A 13,462-nucleotide genomic window follows, 5' to 3' on the forward strand; every position below is an offset into this window, starting at 1 on the left:
GTAAGAGAAATCTTAAAAATTAAAACTTATTATAAGTTCTTTTAAGATATATGCTTTTTACACTTGTTGTCTGGAAGTTTCTATTGGATTAGAAATGAATCGGATTAGTATTTATCGTATCAATTTTAGCAATTAGAATATCTACCTGTGAACAAGAAGCGAGCCCAACCAGAAAGTATAAAGTGAATAAGCACGCCACAAAGACCTCACGATTATTGCCGATTATTGGAAACTCGTCGCTGAGTGCCGTTATAATTGCTTCTGAACCTCCGAACTATAAAATCATATTAATTTCGTTCTTAATTATTCGTAAGCGAAAAGATCCATCGCTCTTAATGGAAAGATATTTTCAACATATATTTAATATCAAATGATATTAATAGCTTTATATGAAAAAAATATCAATAAAAAATGTGAAAAATATTATTATTATTAAAGTAATTCGTATACGAGAGAGAGAGAGAGAGAGAGAGAGAGAGATAAGTTGTTTTTAAAATAAAAACGCACCGAACTGTCTAAACCGAGTGTGAGCAGCATCATGAAGAAAATGAGCGCCCAGAATGTCGAGCCGGGCATCGTAGCGATGGCCGCCGGATAAACGATGAAAACCAGACCGGGTCCTTCCGTGGCGACATCCTGGATAGACTTGCCGCTGGCACGTGCCATATAACCGAGCACCGAGAATATGACAAATCCGGCGACGAAAGATGTTGCACTGTTGATCAAACTCGTCAGCAGGGCGTCTCTGCGGAGAATACGAGTGTCAAACGGGATCGTATGGGTGTGCGCAAAAAGATCCAGCCTTCTTACTTGTAAACGTTGTTGTGATACTTGTTGTAGCTCGCGTAGGCCAATAACACACCGAATCCTGGTCCTAGAGAGAAGAATACTTGCGTCGCCGCGTCCACCCACACCTAGAAAAAAGTTAAAAGAATATCCTTATATAAGCGATAAAACATAGTCCGATACGTTCTTAATAAAAAAATATAATAGATAAGTTGTAAAAAACAGAAATTACAAATTATTTGTTTTAGTCTTTTATTTCTTCAGTTTATTTCAGTTATAACGTATGTTTAAAATTTTGTAAAAATAAGAAATATAAATTACACAATTATACAAAAATGGACCTTTTTTGGGACCTGAACAAACGAAGCGTTTTCCGATGTATTTTTGTTCGCTGAAAACGAATCCGGCCTTGGAATTGGCCTAATACGTTTCAGGTTTTCGAAAAAATTAAAGTTAAATGTGCCAAAATTGGTGTTTTTGGCCATATTTACCATTTTTTGTGGCTAAAATAAATTTTTTTTTCAATTTCATTTACGCCACTTTAAAGTGCTATCTTTTACCTATAAAATAAATTTATGTTTATTATAGTACGATTTGTTTTCATATGCATAATTAGCATATGAAGATCGCGGCATTATTGCCGTCTAATTCCCCGAAGAAGAGTGAGCAAAGGAAAAAGGGGAAGTATCAGCCTAACTCTTCTCGTATATCCACGGATTAGCGGTGATCAACAAATCCACTTTCTCACTGGAATAAAACCCACTTTAGCAACGAAGGTAAGCGGCTAAAGTCGCCGTCGTCGTCGTCCGTGGAGTGCATTCCGCGTGCGAAGCACGCGCGAGGGTCAGCGTGCGTTCTGACGTTCTAGCGTGTGCTCTACCGGACTCTAATGTTCGTTATGACAGCTACACAGAGTTTCCATTTTCACCGTCGTCAGTTAACCCTGCACGTTCCTCTTACTCCATTTTTCCCATACCTCGGCCGCCTCGGCCACCATACCCTACCTCTCCTTCGCTCACTTCCGCTCTCGAACTCACTCACGATCCTATAAATGCATTAGCTCCCAAAGTTTTCTCCTTTTGTCACTGCCGCGGGAATACGTCGCGGTTCATGGTAATCCAGGTCAACGGCAATAAAACAATAATCACGAGCGCGACCGATTTTTTTCTTTTATATAGTTTTATTAAAAAATAAATTCCATATTGTGAACGAAAAATTTTTCAATGCTTCGTAGAAGAGTAATGTTTTATTTATAACATACGCTTAAATAATTAATATTTTATATATTTTATTTTCTATCTTTAATCACACGAGATTTAGTTGTATAATAAAATGGAATTATAAATTACTTTTAATCGTTATTAAGTAGCAACTACGTATTAATTTTATTGATTAATTGTTACTATTAACTTTATTTAAGTTAACTATTAACTTTATTTAAGTTTATTCATTATAAATTTTTTGAATTTTTTAAATTGACAAAATGTATTTTTATTATATAAACAGAAATTAGAAAAATAAAATATATTTTTTGTCACTGCACTGGATTGCACTAAAACTTTCTTAATCAATTTCAGCAAATTTTAATTATATGTACTATTTCATTTTAAATATAACTAGACTAGTGTATACTAGTTTAGCTACAAAGAACAGACTATAATAAATTGGATAAAAATTCGCTTCTTAAAAATCATGCTAAATATTTCAAATATTGCGTATACATTATGCGAAATCAAAACATTACGTACCTCTGCCTTTGTGATAACGTTGAAATTTGGACTGAGATAATAACGAATTCCCTCGGTACTGCCCGGCAAAGTGACACCTCTTATTAGCAAAATTAACAGAACTGCATAAGGGAAAAGAGCGGTAAACCAGACTACCTGTAACACAAAAGAATCGCTCGGTCTGTAATTGCGTCCTCATGATCGGAAATACTGTACATATATATCGTAGATAACACTTGATAAAGCTCTGAGTTTTACGGTGCTTTATTGTAGATCTTCGTGAAAATATGCCTCATGGAGACTCACTTTTAGGATCTCGAATCTCTGATGAGGCATTCAGCTTACCTTGCCGGAAGTCGAGATGCCCTTCCACAGAGAAAAGTAGCAGACCAGATAGACCACGAGCAAGCATAGCGCGATGTCCCACTTAATGGCACCAAGGTCGTGTAAACCCTCGCTTTGGTGTAGCTCCAGAATAGCGCGACTTAAGGAAAAGAAGTTTTGTAATTCATGGAGATATTGAATAAACGACTTGCGTGAAAAAAGAAAGATTTTTAATTTTAATAATAATAATACATTAACGTATAATAATTGCAACGCGCGCGCGCGCGTAGGACAAAAATCCAAAATATGTAAAAATGTATATTTAACTTGATATTTAAAAAAATCCTTTTAATAGTATATTATAATAAGTTTTTATTACATTATAGTTTTATTAAAATAAATTTAAATTAAGAAGATAACGAAATAGTTCAATATTTAAGATAAAATTTAATTCTTTAAGTATTATTCAAACATATCGAATAATAATTATCGATTATTTTAAATTATGCATACATGAACAGTCTTTGCGTTACAAATTAATCTTTTGCTAAGAATTCGAATTTTCTACAAACCTTAATCGTTTGCTAATCATTTACCACATATTAAGTATTAATATGAAACTTCAAAGACGATTTGTGTTTTCATAGACGAAACATCGAACGTCACTTACTTGAAGTATTCATGCGCAGCACTCGTATAATTATCCATTGTACTTTGAACAGCAGCATCCGATCCTAAATCGACCAGCAGCCGAGTGGTATTTCCAAAATTCTCATTAATCTCGCTGTTCATATCCGCGAGTGCGTACGAGATATTCGCGTCGAACTCGCGACACAGTGGTGTGTTCCAGTCATTGTCACAAGAGGTCCATGGTAGCATCGTGGCGAACGAGGCGAAGAAATAACGAAGCGACCAGGCGATGATGACGTTATAGTAAAAATCAACGTAAAACGCGATTAGGACCACCGCGTATCCGATACCTGATCAAGAATAATACATGTTTTCAGACCGAACAATCCGTCGCACGATAATAAAAGCTATTTTCTCAAAAAAAAAAAAATTAGTTTCTATTTCTATGTTTCCAGTGTGGTCTAATAATTAATGTGAAGAAGATTTTTAATGATTGTACTAAAAACAATTTAAATTTAAATAATAAACTTATTAATCCATGAGATTATTGCTAATCTTGTTTCTACTTAAAAGGTAATTACAATATGAATATCATAATTCAATATAGGGTGTTTCCAAATTAAATGGCAAAACTTCATTTAATTTATTATTTTAATTATTTTATTTATAAACTTTTTAATGAAGATTTTGTTCGAAATGTGCACCTCTTGCAGCAATACAAGCATTGCATCTGTCAAACACGGCTCTTGTAGCAGCCACGCCTTTAAAGCATTACCGTTGCAGAAACCGTATACAAAAACCATATCAGCATATTCACTATTAGAATACGTACGCGGCATATTGCAAAAGACAAAATTCATCTACTGTTAAAGGCTTTCAAAGAGCGACTGACAAATTCATAACAGAAAGTGGAAAATGTAATCAAATATGTCGGTGCTAGATATGGCAAGAAATGTAAACATTTTTTTTCGATTTCTCTGAAACGGAGCAAAAACGAGCATATGTCTATAGGACTTTTTTTCTTAGTTTTTTACTCCTCTACACGCTCCCGAAGTTTTGCGATTTAATTTGGAAACACCCTATAATAAAGGATTTACATTTTTAATGTAAAAATTTTACTATCCGCGAAGATTCTTTAATCTTTTTAAACTATTATTTGTTGCCTCCTTACTATCAATTCGTGTATGTGGATCTCAGTGTGATGTGATCTGTGTAATCTGTGAAGTATAAGATTACTAAACAAATTAGCACGATAATCGCGTAGACGCGAAAGAAATCGAGACCAGCGTGGCAGAAACATTAGAAACACACCGTCCTTTCTGTGAAGATATTATTTCTTACGCATACATACATCGTATACAAATGACATCGTGACCTTCTCTACTGTGGTATGTAAGATTGCGCATACTACGATACGTATGTACATACATATATAGATGCGTTTATCGCACGACGCAGAAATACGACGATGGAGGATCTCGATCGATCATACGGCGATCAGCGGTCGGACGGACGGACGGGGCGAAATTGTGGCTGTGGAAATGAAGTTGGAAATCGGCGGAAATGGAGGCTCTTTACGCGGAGAAGTACCGGTCGCGTTTCTCGCATCCTACGATTCTCGCATTTATACGAGTCGCATAAAGTACCTAACCGCGGCTACGTACTACGAGAGAGATCTGTGAGTCAAGGAATATACACACACACACACACACACACACACACACACACACACACACACACACACACACACACACACACACATATACAAAATATATTATATACACATATATATATTTATAATCTCATACACATATACATATAATTATATATGTATATATGTATGAAATGTGTGTGTATGTATGTTATATGTATGTATGAGATCATAAACATCGTTCCCTTATTTAAAAAAAATTAAATTTCCTAGAAAAGGGAAAAAACTATTGTTCAACTTGATAGAAAATGATTGATTAATGAAGTAATACCGACAAAAAGAATATATTAAATAATATGATTAAATGTTATTTTTGTTATTGTCATTTCACAGTCCTTCGAAAAAATTAATCATTTCGAGTTGTGATGATTTTGAAGATTCTTTTTTAAAAACCACGTTTTTTTTAAAAAAAAAAACAAGCACTACGATATTATATAATCAATTTTATATAAAATTTAATTAAATTTTTATTCTTGATAGAGTAATGCTTATTTAACTCATTCATGATAATAACTAAAAAATTACATTTTTTTTTAATTGTGTCACTTTTTAAGTAAGGAAGCGATATGTTTGTCATTGTAATATATGTATTTGTATATACTTTTTAGATATATAATATATAATAATATTTACATGTACCGTATATATTTATAATATACATATATGTATGTATTGTATATACATTGTATATATTATTCCGTTTTATCTTTAGCTTCGCGTGCGCCAAAATCGGACGATCATCCTCGCGGTTCGAGTAGCTGGAAAAAGGGAAAGATCACAATGGATAGAAAGGAGACCGACTTGGAATACCAATATCCAAGGACTGGTGAGGAGAGAAAGCGAGCTAGAATATAATGAGAGTAAAAAGGGCCATTTGAGCTCTTAAGCTTTTGAAAAGATTTGCCCGAACGATTCACACATGAATTTCTACTCGCACGGAAGAGTATATACAGGAAATATATATACAGACGTACATTTAAAAATATATCGGTATGGGTTTAACACCATGCAATATCTATATAATTCTCAACTTATTATTGATGCCAACATTAACACCACGGTAATAATTATATGATGTTAAATTCAATATTTTTTAAAGTATATACAAATACATATATAAATGTATATATATTTATATGTATAATCTTAATTGTTATAAGATGTATATCTTAGGAATTCCGCGGTGCACAATCGACACATGTGTAAGTAGATTCAATGATTATCAGCACCGTTACGCACTTCCTCGGCCTTCGCACGCGAGAAGCTATAAACTTTTAAGTGTATCCATGTATACGTTTGACGATGGGAATGATGACCGAAAAATAAAGAAATCGAAAAAAAACGAATTCTATTATCCATCGTTAAGTTAAACAGTTGCACTCTGAGAATTTTAGTCATGACAATAGAATAAGTATTGACTAGAATTGACGCTAAACAGGAATAAAAAGATTAAGTCAAATTGTGTTTATTGATAAATTACTGGCTGCACTTATGTCATTATGTCGCCGAACATTATTACGTTTCAATTTTATAGCATCCAGAGATTGTCCATATATGATTAAATAAGTAATGTAACATGATTTTATAATGCATCATTAATGCAATATTTTTTCATTTCGTCAGTTTGTAAAAATCGATGATTTTACTTCCGAGAACTGAGAAATGCGATATTATTCCTTTATTTTTCTCCACTTTAGATTTATGCAAGCGGTTATAACTCTCCTTGTGTGTGTATAATTAAAATTTTTTTAATATCATTTTTCATAAAATTTTTTTGTTTGTAAATCATAAATAAAACGTTATAATATTTTAGAATTAGAGAAAAATAATAATCGCATAGATGTGAAAACTAATGCTCGATTAGGAAAATTTATTACTCATTTGCCAGAATAAATGCACACGCTGACTGTAATATTCGAGTAATTATAGGTACATATTCGAGTAATTATAGATACATATATCAATTTGCATTATAAACATTGGAAATCACCGTATCATTTTAAAAAATTATGAAAAAATTTTAAATTACAATAATTTCATTGTGATTGTAACATAATATTTATATTTACCTTTGAAAAGTGGTACCAGCCGACCCCAACAGGTGATAGCACCCTTCCTGTTGAATTGACCGAGAGCGAGCTCCATGTAAAATAGAGGAATACCACCGACCACTAACATCACGCAGTAGGGAACCAGAAATGCACCTGCGAAGAGAAGTGTAAACGAGCTTATTTAGAAGCAGACACGCACTCATTATTAGTTTAACACTAAAATTAGTTTAACACCAAAGCAATTAAAATGACTGATTTGTAACTTTTTAAAACAAATTTATGACAGTGTATTTTTTAAGGTTTTCTATTATCTTTACAATATTTAAATGATTAACATTTAGAGAAAATATTGTAATTTAATATATACTTTGTTTTTTAAAAAAGCATTAACTTCATGTGTCTGGCTGATTGCCCTTTGTTGATTTTGCTTTAAATTTTAATTCTCTGAGCCATTTATAGATACTTATTATTTCAAATGATTAAACTAATCTATTTATTTTGCTCCTTCGGGAAATCGGTCTACATTAAACGTCATTAGTTTTAATAGTGAAGCAATTAATCACAAAGTTGAAGATAAATGTATAAAATATTTGGAGCACTGACTTTATAAAACACATGCGCGATAAATATTTTTTTCAATTCCTTTTCCGATATCAAATAAATTGCAACGTTATAAGGAAATGCCCTAAAACTCCGTTTTTCTAGCCAATTTTACCGATTTCATATATGTTCATTTCACGTTTTTATTAGAACGATATCATTACAATAATTTATCAAAATGTATCTTTAATCATTATTAGTATCTTCAATTAATGTTGACTCTCATAATAATACGATTCTATCTGATCATCATAGTAGTTCAACTTCTTGATGTAAGTCGATCAGACGAGATCCGATTACTCTTCCGTCCATCGGACCTCTATCTAGAGAGAAGAATTTTGCGAAAAAAAGTTGAATCTTAAGACAAGGAGCCATTGTGTGATGAAATAGAACAATTATTGTGCGATCTAGGAAGCAGGAATAAGAGGAAGAAGAGGCGTTTCCGGAAAAGTGTCCGTACGAGAAGGAAGAGAAGTTAAAAGCAAATTAGAGGACAAAAGGTGCGCATGTAGTCGCTAAGAAACTGTTAAAGAATCGTCAAAGTTTACTTTAAGATACGCGCGCTTTCTTCAGTTCAAATAATTCAGATTTACGAACTCCATTGAAGGATTATGACACGAAATTTTGAAAGTTAGTGTAATCGAAAATTGTTTACTGCTTATGAAAATTGTAAGTTAATGCTGTGTTCAATAATACGTATATTTTTTTAATTAAAAGGCATTAGATTTATAATATACATTTTTTGACAATAACAGTATTATTATTTTTTATATAAAGATCATTTTTATACAATTGTTGTTTTTGACGAAAATAAAAATTAAATTTTATTTATATTTTCCCAGAAAGCAAAAATAAGAACCATGTTATATATTCTCCGCTGGTCGATTAATTCTTGTTTTACTGTCGCGCTATCTATGAAACTTTAAGCAATCGGAATTACAAAAACTTTTCGGGAATCATTTTTTGGAAAAGCTCCTGTTCTCCATTCCTGTCAGCCTGACGATCGACTCAGTCGCGTCACCGTGTTAATGTCACCTTGCCGCATTTCCGAAAGTTGACTATCGAATTACGTGCCTAAAAGCACCTCGCTACCGGTGCTCTAAATAACGCACAATGCAGTTATGGAACTAACCCGCTGGTATGAGTGCGTCACATTTTTTCACCGGTTTCTCTCTGAGCGGCGTGTATTATCTTTTTGCCTATGTGTACACTGATTCCTTCATATAAAACGAAATAAATTTACACAATATTCAACGTTTTTTTTTTCAAAAAAAAAAAACGAAATGATTAATTGTTTAAACGATATCGCGAATCAATGTACTGCCTGAACAAATAATGACATCATGATCGTAATTTATATATTATTACAATCATTATTTCACATTCATACATTATTACAATTACAAAATATCTTTTTTAAAAATATTAACATATAATTCGAGAAATTCTTAAAATATAATATATGTAGCTATACTGTTTATGTATTATAGATTTATAAAAGAAAATTGATCGAGAAACTTAGAAATGTATGTAGAGATGAAAAAATAAAGTTTGAAGCAATATTTGTCATATATATTAAATAATTAAGTGTATATGTTATTTATTTTATTATATTAAACATGCAGCGAATTATCGATCAATATTTGACTTCTTTATAGATAACAATCTATGATCTATATTTTTATTATGCAATCTTTTATACTGACAACAAATTTTGTTAAATACACTGTTATTCACTATTGCTCGCATTGCATAAATAAATGGTAATATAGACGCGATCAAAAAGAGAATAGCGAGAGACTATACTTGATCTTCCTTCTTAAATCCAACGGAACTTCCGTTCCGTACCCATGGAGATGTAATCGCATTAAGAAGGATATTGTCGTTGAGCAACCTTGATTAATTTCTTCTTGTCCCTGCCTGAGCACAAATCGTCAATCGATCGTACTAAAAATTATATTTTCACAAAGTAGGCTATTCATCACTGGATGGTTCCATTACGCGAAAAATTAGTTATAAGTTATAATTAAAATCGTGATCCAATCTAATGTGCTTTTAATATGCTTAAACAAAATTGAAATCAACATATCTGTCAAATGTATTTTATTCACTTCTTTTTTAAAAAATATGAAGTTCTTGGTAGTGATTGGTGAGTAATTGATAATATTTTTATTTTGCAAGAAGCCAAATTCGCAAAACATCAAATGTTGGACAAAAATTAATTTCAAAATCTGGAGCAAAGATCTCTCCTCTCTTTCTTTCTATCTCTTTTGTCTTGACATGTCGCTAACGTCGAGAGCAAACGTCCGGCCCCGGACAACAGTTCCGCTCAATTTTCTCCCTTTGAACTCGAGCATGCACTCACGTAAAGACTTAGGGCTTAAAGCTGCATTTTACGCTCGAACAAAGACGAAAAGTTCGTTCGAATGAAACGTAATGCATTCTCGCGAAATAATCGCGCCAATTGTAGCCCGTCGATCGGAATACGCTTTCACCGAAAGGTATACGAGGGTCTAGGTCGAGCTGCTGATGTGCTGATATCGTCCATTAACAAAATTCAATTTGCATTATTTTGAAGATTTTACTTTGAAGAGAAAAGGAACGTATCTCTTAAATATAAATATTAAAAATATCATAACAGTTTGTGACTCATATTTTTACACTTTATAATTTACATAGTTCGAATCATCCTACAAAAATCGACCAGCTAACGCTAAAATCTCCGATAATAAATCGGGGTTTTAAAAGAGGCTGCATTAAGAGAATGCTAATTTTATGGAAAGATTATTGTGTAAATTAGAGTTTTAATGTACATATGACATAAATTAAAAAATAATACATGCCACATCCAATCTAATTCGATTTTTAATAATTAGTTTAAAGATGAACATAAAAATTGTAAAAACATTTTTTTCAATTAAAACATCACACATTAAAGAATATAATGATACCTAGTAAATATATGCACCTTTATTTATTAAAAAGTTAGAATAAATGGAAAAAGCATTGGAAAAAAAGTTGAATATTCTACACCAAAAAGCATTTAAGAGCTAGATATATGTAATAAATATATTCTGAATATATGTAGAATAAAGTTTCTTTTTGTAATGTAACTCTAAACTCTTTGAGATGATGTATTAATACTGAATCACTTGCTTGTTACATAACAAATTAATTCAATTTACCTGTTTGAATAAGTAAATTGTTATAATATTCCGCACTATGTATAGAACAGCAAAAAAATCGCACGGCATGCGAGCTACATAAAAAACTACGCCACGAATCTTTCTCATAATATTGTACTATATTAACTTCCTCATAGATGACATTGCGCAAGGCTATACGATAATTGTTGATTAAGTAATCTGTATTAACACGACAAACCGGTCTAAAATTTTAATTATCATTTACGTGAATAATATCAAGATACATTAAAGGCGCGAAAACGTCACTTAATCGTCCAATAATCAGGAGTTTTCACGTTTAATCAAATAGGAAAATTGTATATCCGCTTTTTACGGGACGGAAATTTCTGCGAAGTCAAAATTATGACGAAATAACTAGACGGATTCGAAGAAGACGCGAACGTACAATTGATCAAACGTTCGATTGATCATGCGAGACGAGTTCCATCAATCCCATAATCGTGATAAACATTCAAGGAAATATCTTCCATTTCTCTTTAAGTGTGCAGAGTAACAAGTTATTTAAATAGAAAATCATATGTAAACATTTTTTTTATAAACGTCGCGTAATCAAATAAAATATTTTTATTTTAATTCGTTAAAAAAATTGTTTATTTATTAATTTTTAAATACTTTAATTTTTTAATTAATTTTTTTAATTATAAAATACTTAAATAGAGAAAAATATATTGTTTTACAAAACGCGTCATATAATGATTGCAAAAACTTGGAATATAATTTTGTTCTTTCGCAAATATTTCACATGCGATTTATACAATGTTATTTGTACTTATAATCTCTTCTACAATCTTTCATTAAATTTATAAGTTTTGATTATTTCAAAATCAATTTAAAAACGTGATTCTTTTACTTTATTATAAATAAAAAATATGAAGATCTATGTACATAATTAAAAATATACACATGTGTTGAAAGTATTAATATTTAATTTTAAAATTAAGATTCTTCTTTTATTCAACCAAGCATATCAAATTATTTTGAATCAAAATTAAGAAACGGAAGTTTATCAGTTTGAATTCTCTCAAACGATTCACATAACTTTTACCGTTTCAATCAGAAATTTTTGGTGATATCCGCTCCTTTATCTCAATTTGCTGCAAATTAGTTTAATTAAAATCGCAAGAAGAAGCGTGTCGCGTTTACATAAAAGTCTACGGATAAAAAGTTGACGAAGTAACAAACACGAACGATAGGCAACCATACGAGCTGCTCCGAATTATAATCATGAAACAACACGTTAATAACGCCTCCCGTAGGGCGATAACGACGCAGCCGCGTCCGACGGGGTGCAGCGGCGTCGCGCACGTCCATGATCAAAGGCCTGCATCCCGAATGGGAAATTATAATTAATTAAGGTAATTGGAAATTAGCGACCGATCTTGCCCATCCTAATGGCGCGGAGCCGCGCGCTCTACTCCGCTCTTAATTGAGTTAGCAGCCGCTTTTGAGGAGCCTCTGTATCACTGACAGCGGCCCTAATCGCATTCCTACTGGGGACTCGATAGAACCAGTACTAATGGCGTCGTCGCCGTCGTCGTCGTCGCCGTTGCCGTCGTCGTTGCCGCAGCAAGGCTTAGCAAAAGTCAATAAGATTGCCGACCGTTTTCCAAGAGATCGATCTCTTCAAGAAAGAGAAGTGGGATATTTCGCATAAAAGTGAGATTGGTGATTCTTGATGGAAAACGAGACAATGTTGGTATGCGAGACCGATTGATAATTGCGAATGCTTACATTAATTCAAAACAAAAATGTATGTTCAACGTATGTCACGCGTAGTATACGGATTTACGTACGCTGAAAAAAATGTACTAAATTTTAATAAATATTTATTTAAATAGTACTAATTAAATATTCACTAAGTGTAAATATATATTTGTTTTTGGTACAAGAACTATTAATTTGATTGATCTATAATTTTTTTCATTCAATGTAAATATTTATTTACTGTAATTATTATTTAAAAAATGTACTAAATGGCAAATTTTTTTCAGGGCAGAGAATAAACACTAGTTTTTTTCTCTCCCTAATGAGTCTCTTTTTTTCTCAAAATTGAAATCGATATGCCTAATTAGAGGATTATTTAGCATCGAAAATGATGGAATTCTTTGCCAAAGTTAAATTTCAAAAAGTAAAAGTTTTTATATTATTTTAAATAAATTTTAATTTTTAAAAAGAATTTCAATTTTAGGAAATATAATCTGAGAAAATCACGAGAATATTACTTCACAATTTTCGTAAATTTTTGAATAATATAGGGGAGAGTGGTCTAAATCGGACCGTGTTCTAAATAGAACCTTTTTAATTTAAATGAATACGGTTAAGCAGATTTGCGTACTATTTATAACGTAAAGTCTTTATAAGACACCGAATATGTAATAGCAGTTTGACAGTTCTCTGTCATAACATTCATAAAATAAAGGCAAATAT

The 13,462-nt window shown here is 32.0% G+C and overlaps 1 protein-coding gene across 2 annotated transcripts in view; it reads right to left on the bottom strand.

Moving 5' to 3' along the window:
• Positions 1 to 13,462, bottom strand: part of DAT (Sodium-dependent dopamine transporter) — a 29,834-nt gene that overhangs the window by 3,097 nt on the left and 13,275 nt on the right. For both annotated transcript variants that reach the window (XM_018456635.1, XM_018456634.1), the window contains exons 3-9: positions 7,248 to 7,382; positions 3,508 to 3,817; positions 2,859 to 2,997; positions 2,535 to 2,669; positions 811 to 914; positions 508 to 745; positions 146 to 274 (exon numbers count right to left, since the gene is read on the bottom strand). In XM_018456635.1, the coding sequence (XP_018312137.1) occupies positions 146 to 274; positions 508 to 745; positions 811 to 914; positions 2,535 to 2,669; positions 2,859 to 2,997; positions 3,508 to 3,817; positions 7,248 to 7,382 (1,190 nt within the window). The remainder of the gene's footprint in view (positions 1 to 145; positions 275 to 507; positions 746 to 810; positions 915 to 2,534; positions 2,670 to 2,858; positions 2,998 to 3,507; positions 3,818 to 7,247; positions 7,383 to 13,462) is intronic.

The sequence above is a fragment of the Mycetomoellerius zeteki genome, unplaced genomic scaffold (assembly GCF_001594055.1).
Source record: "Mycetomoellerius zeteki isolate Tzet28-1 unplaced genomic scaffold, Tzet1.0 scaffold583, whole genome shotgun sequence".
In the NCBI taxonomy this organism is placed as follows: domain Eukaryota; kingdom Metazoa; phylum Arthropoda; class Insecta; order Hymenoptera; family Formicidae; genus Mycetomoellerius; species Mycetomoellerius zeteki.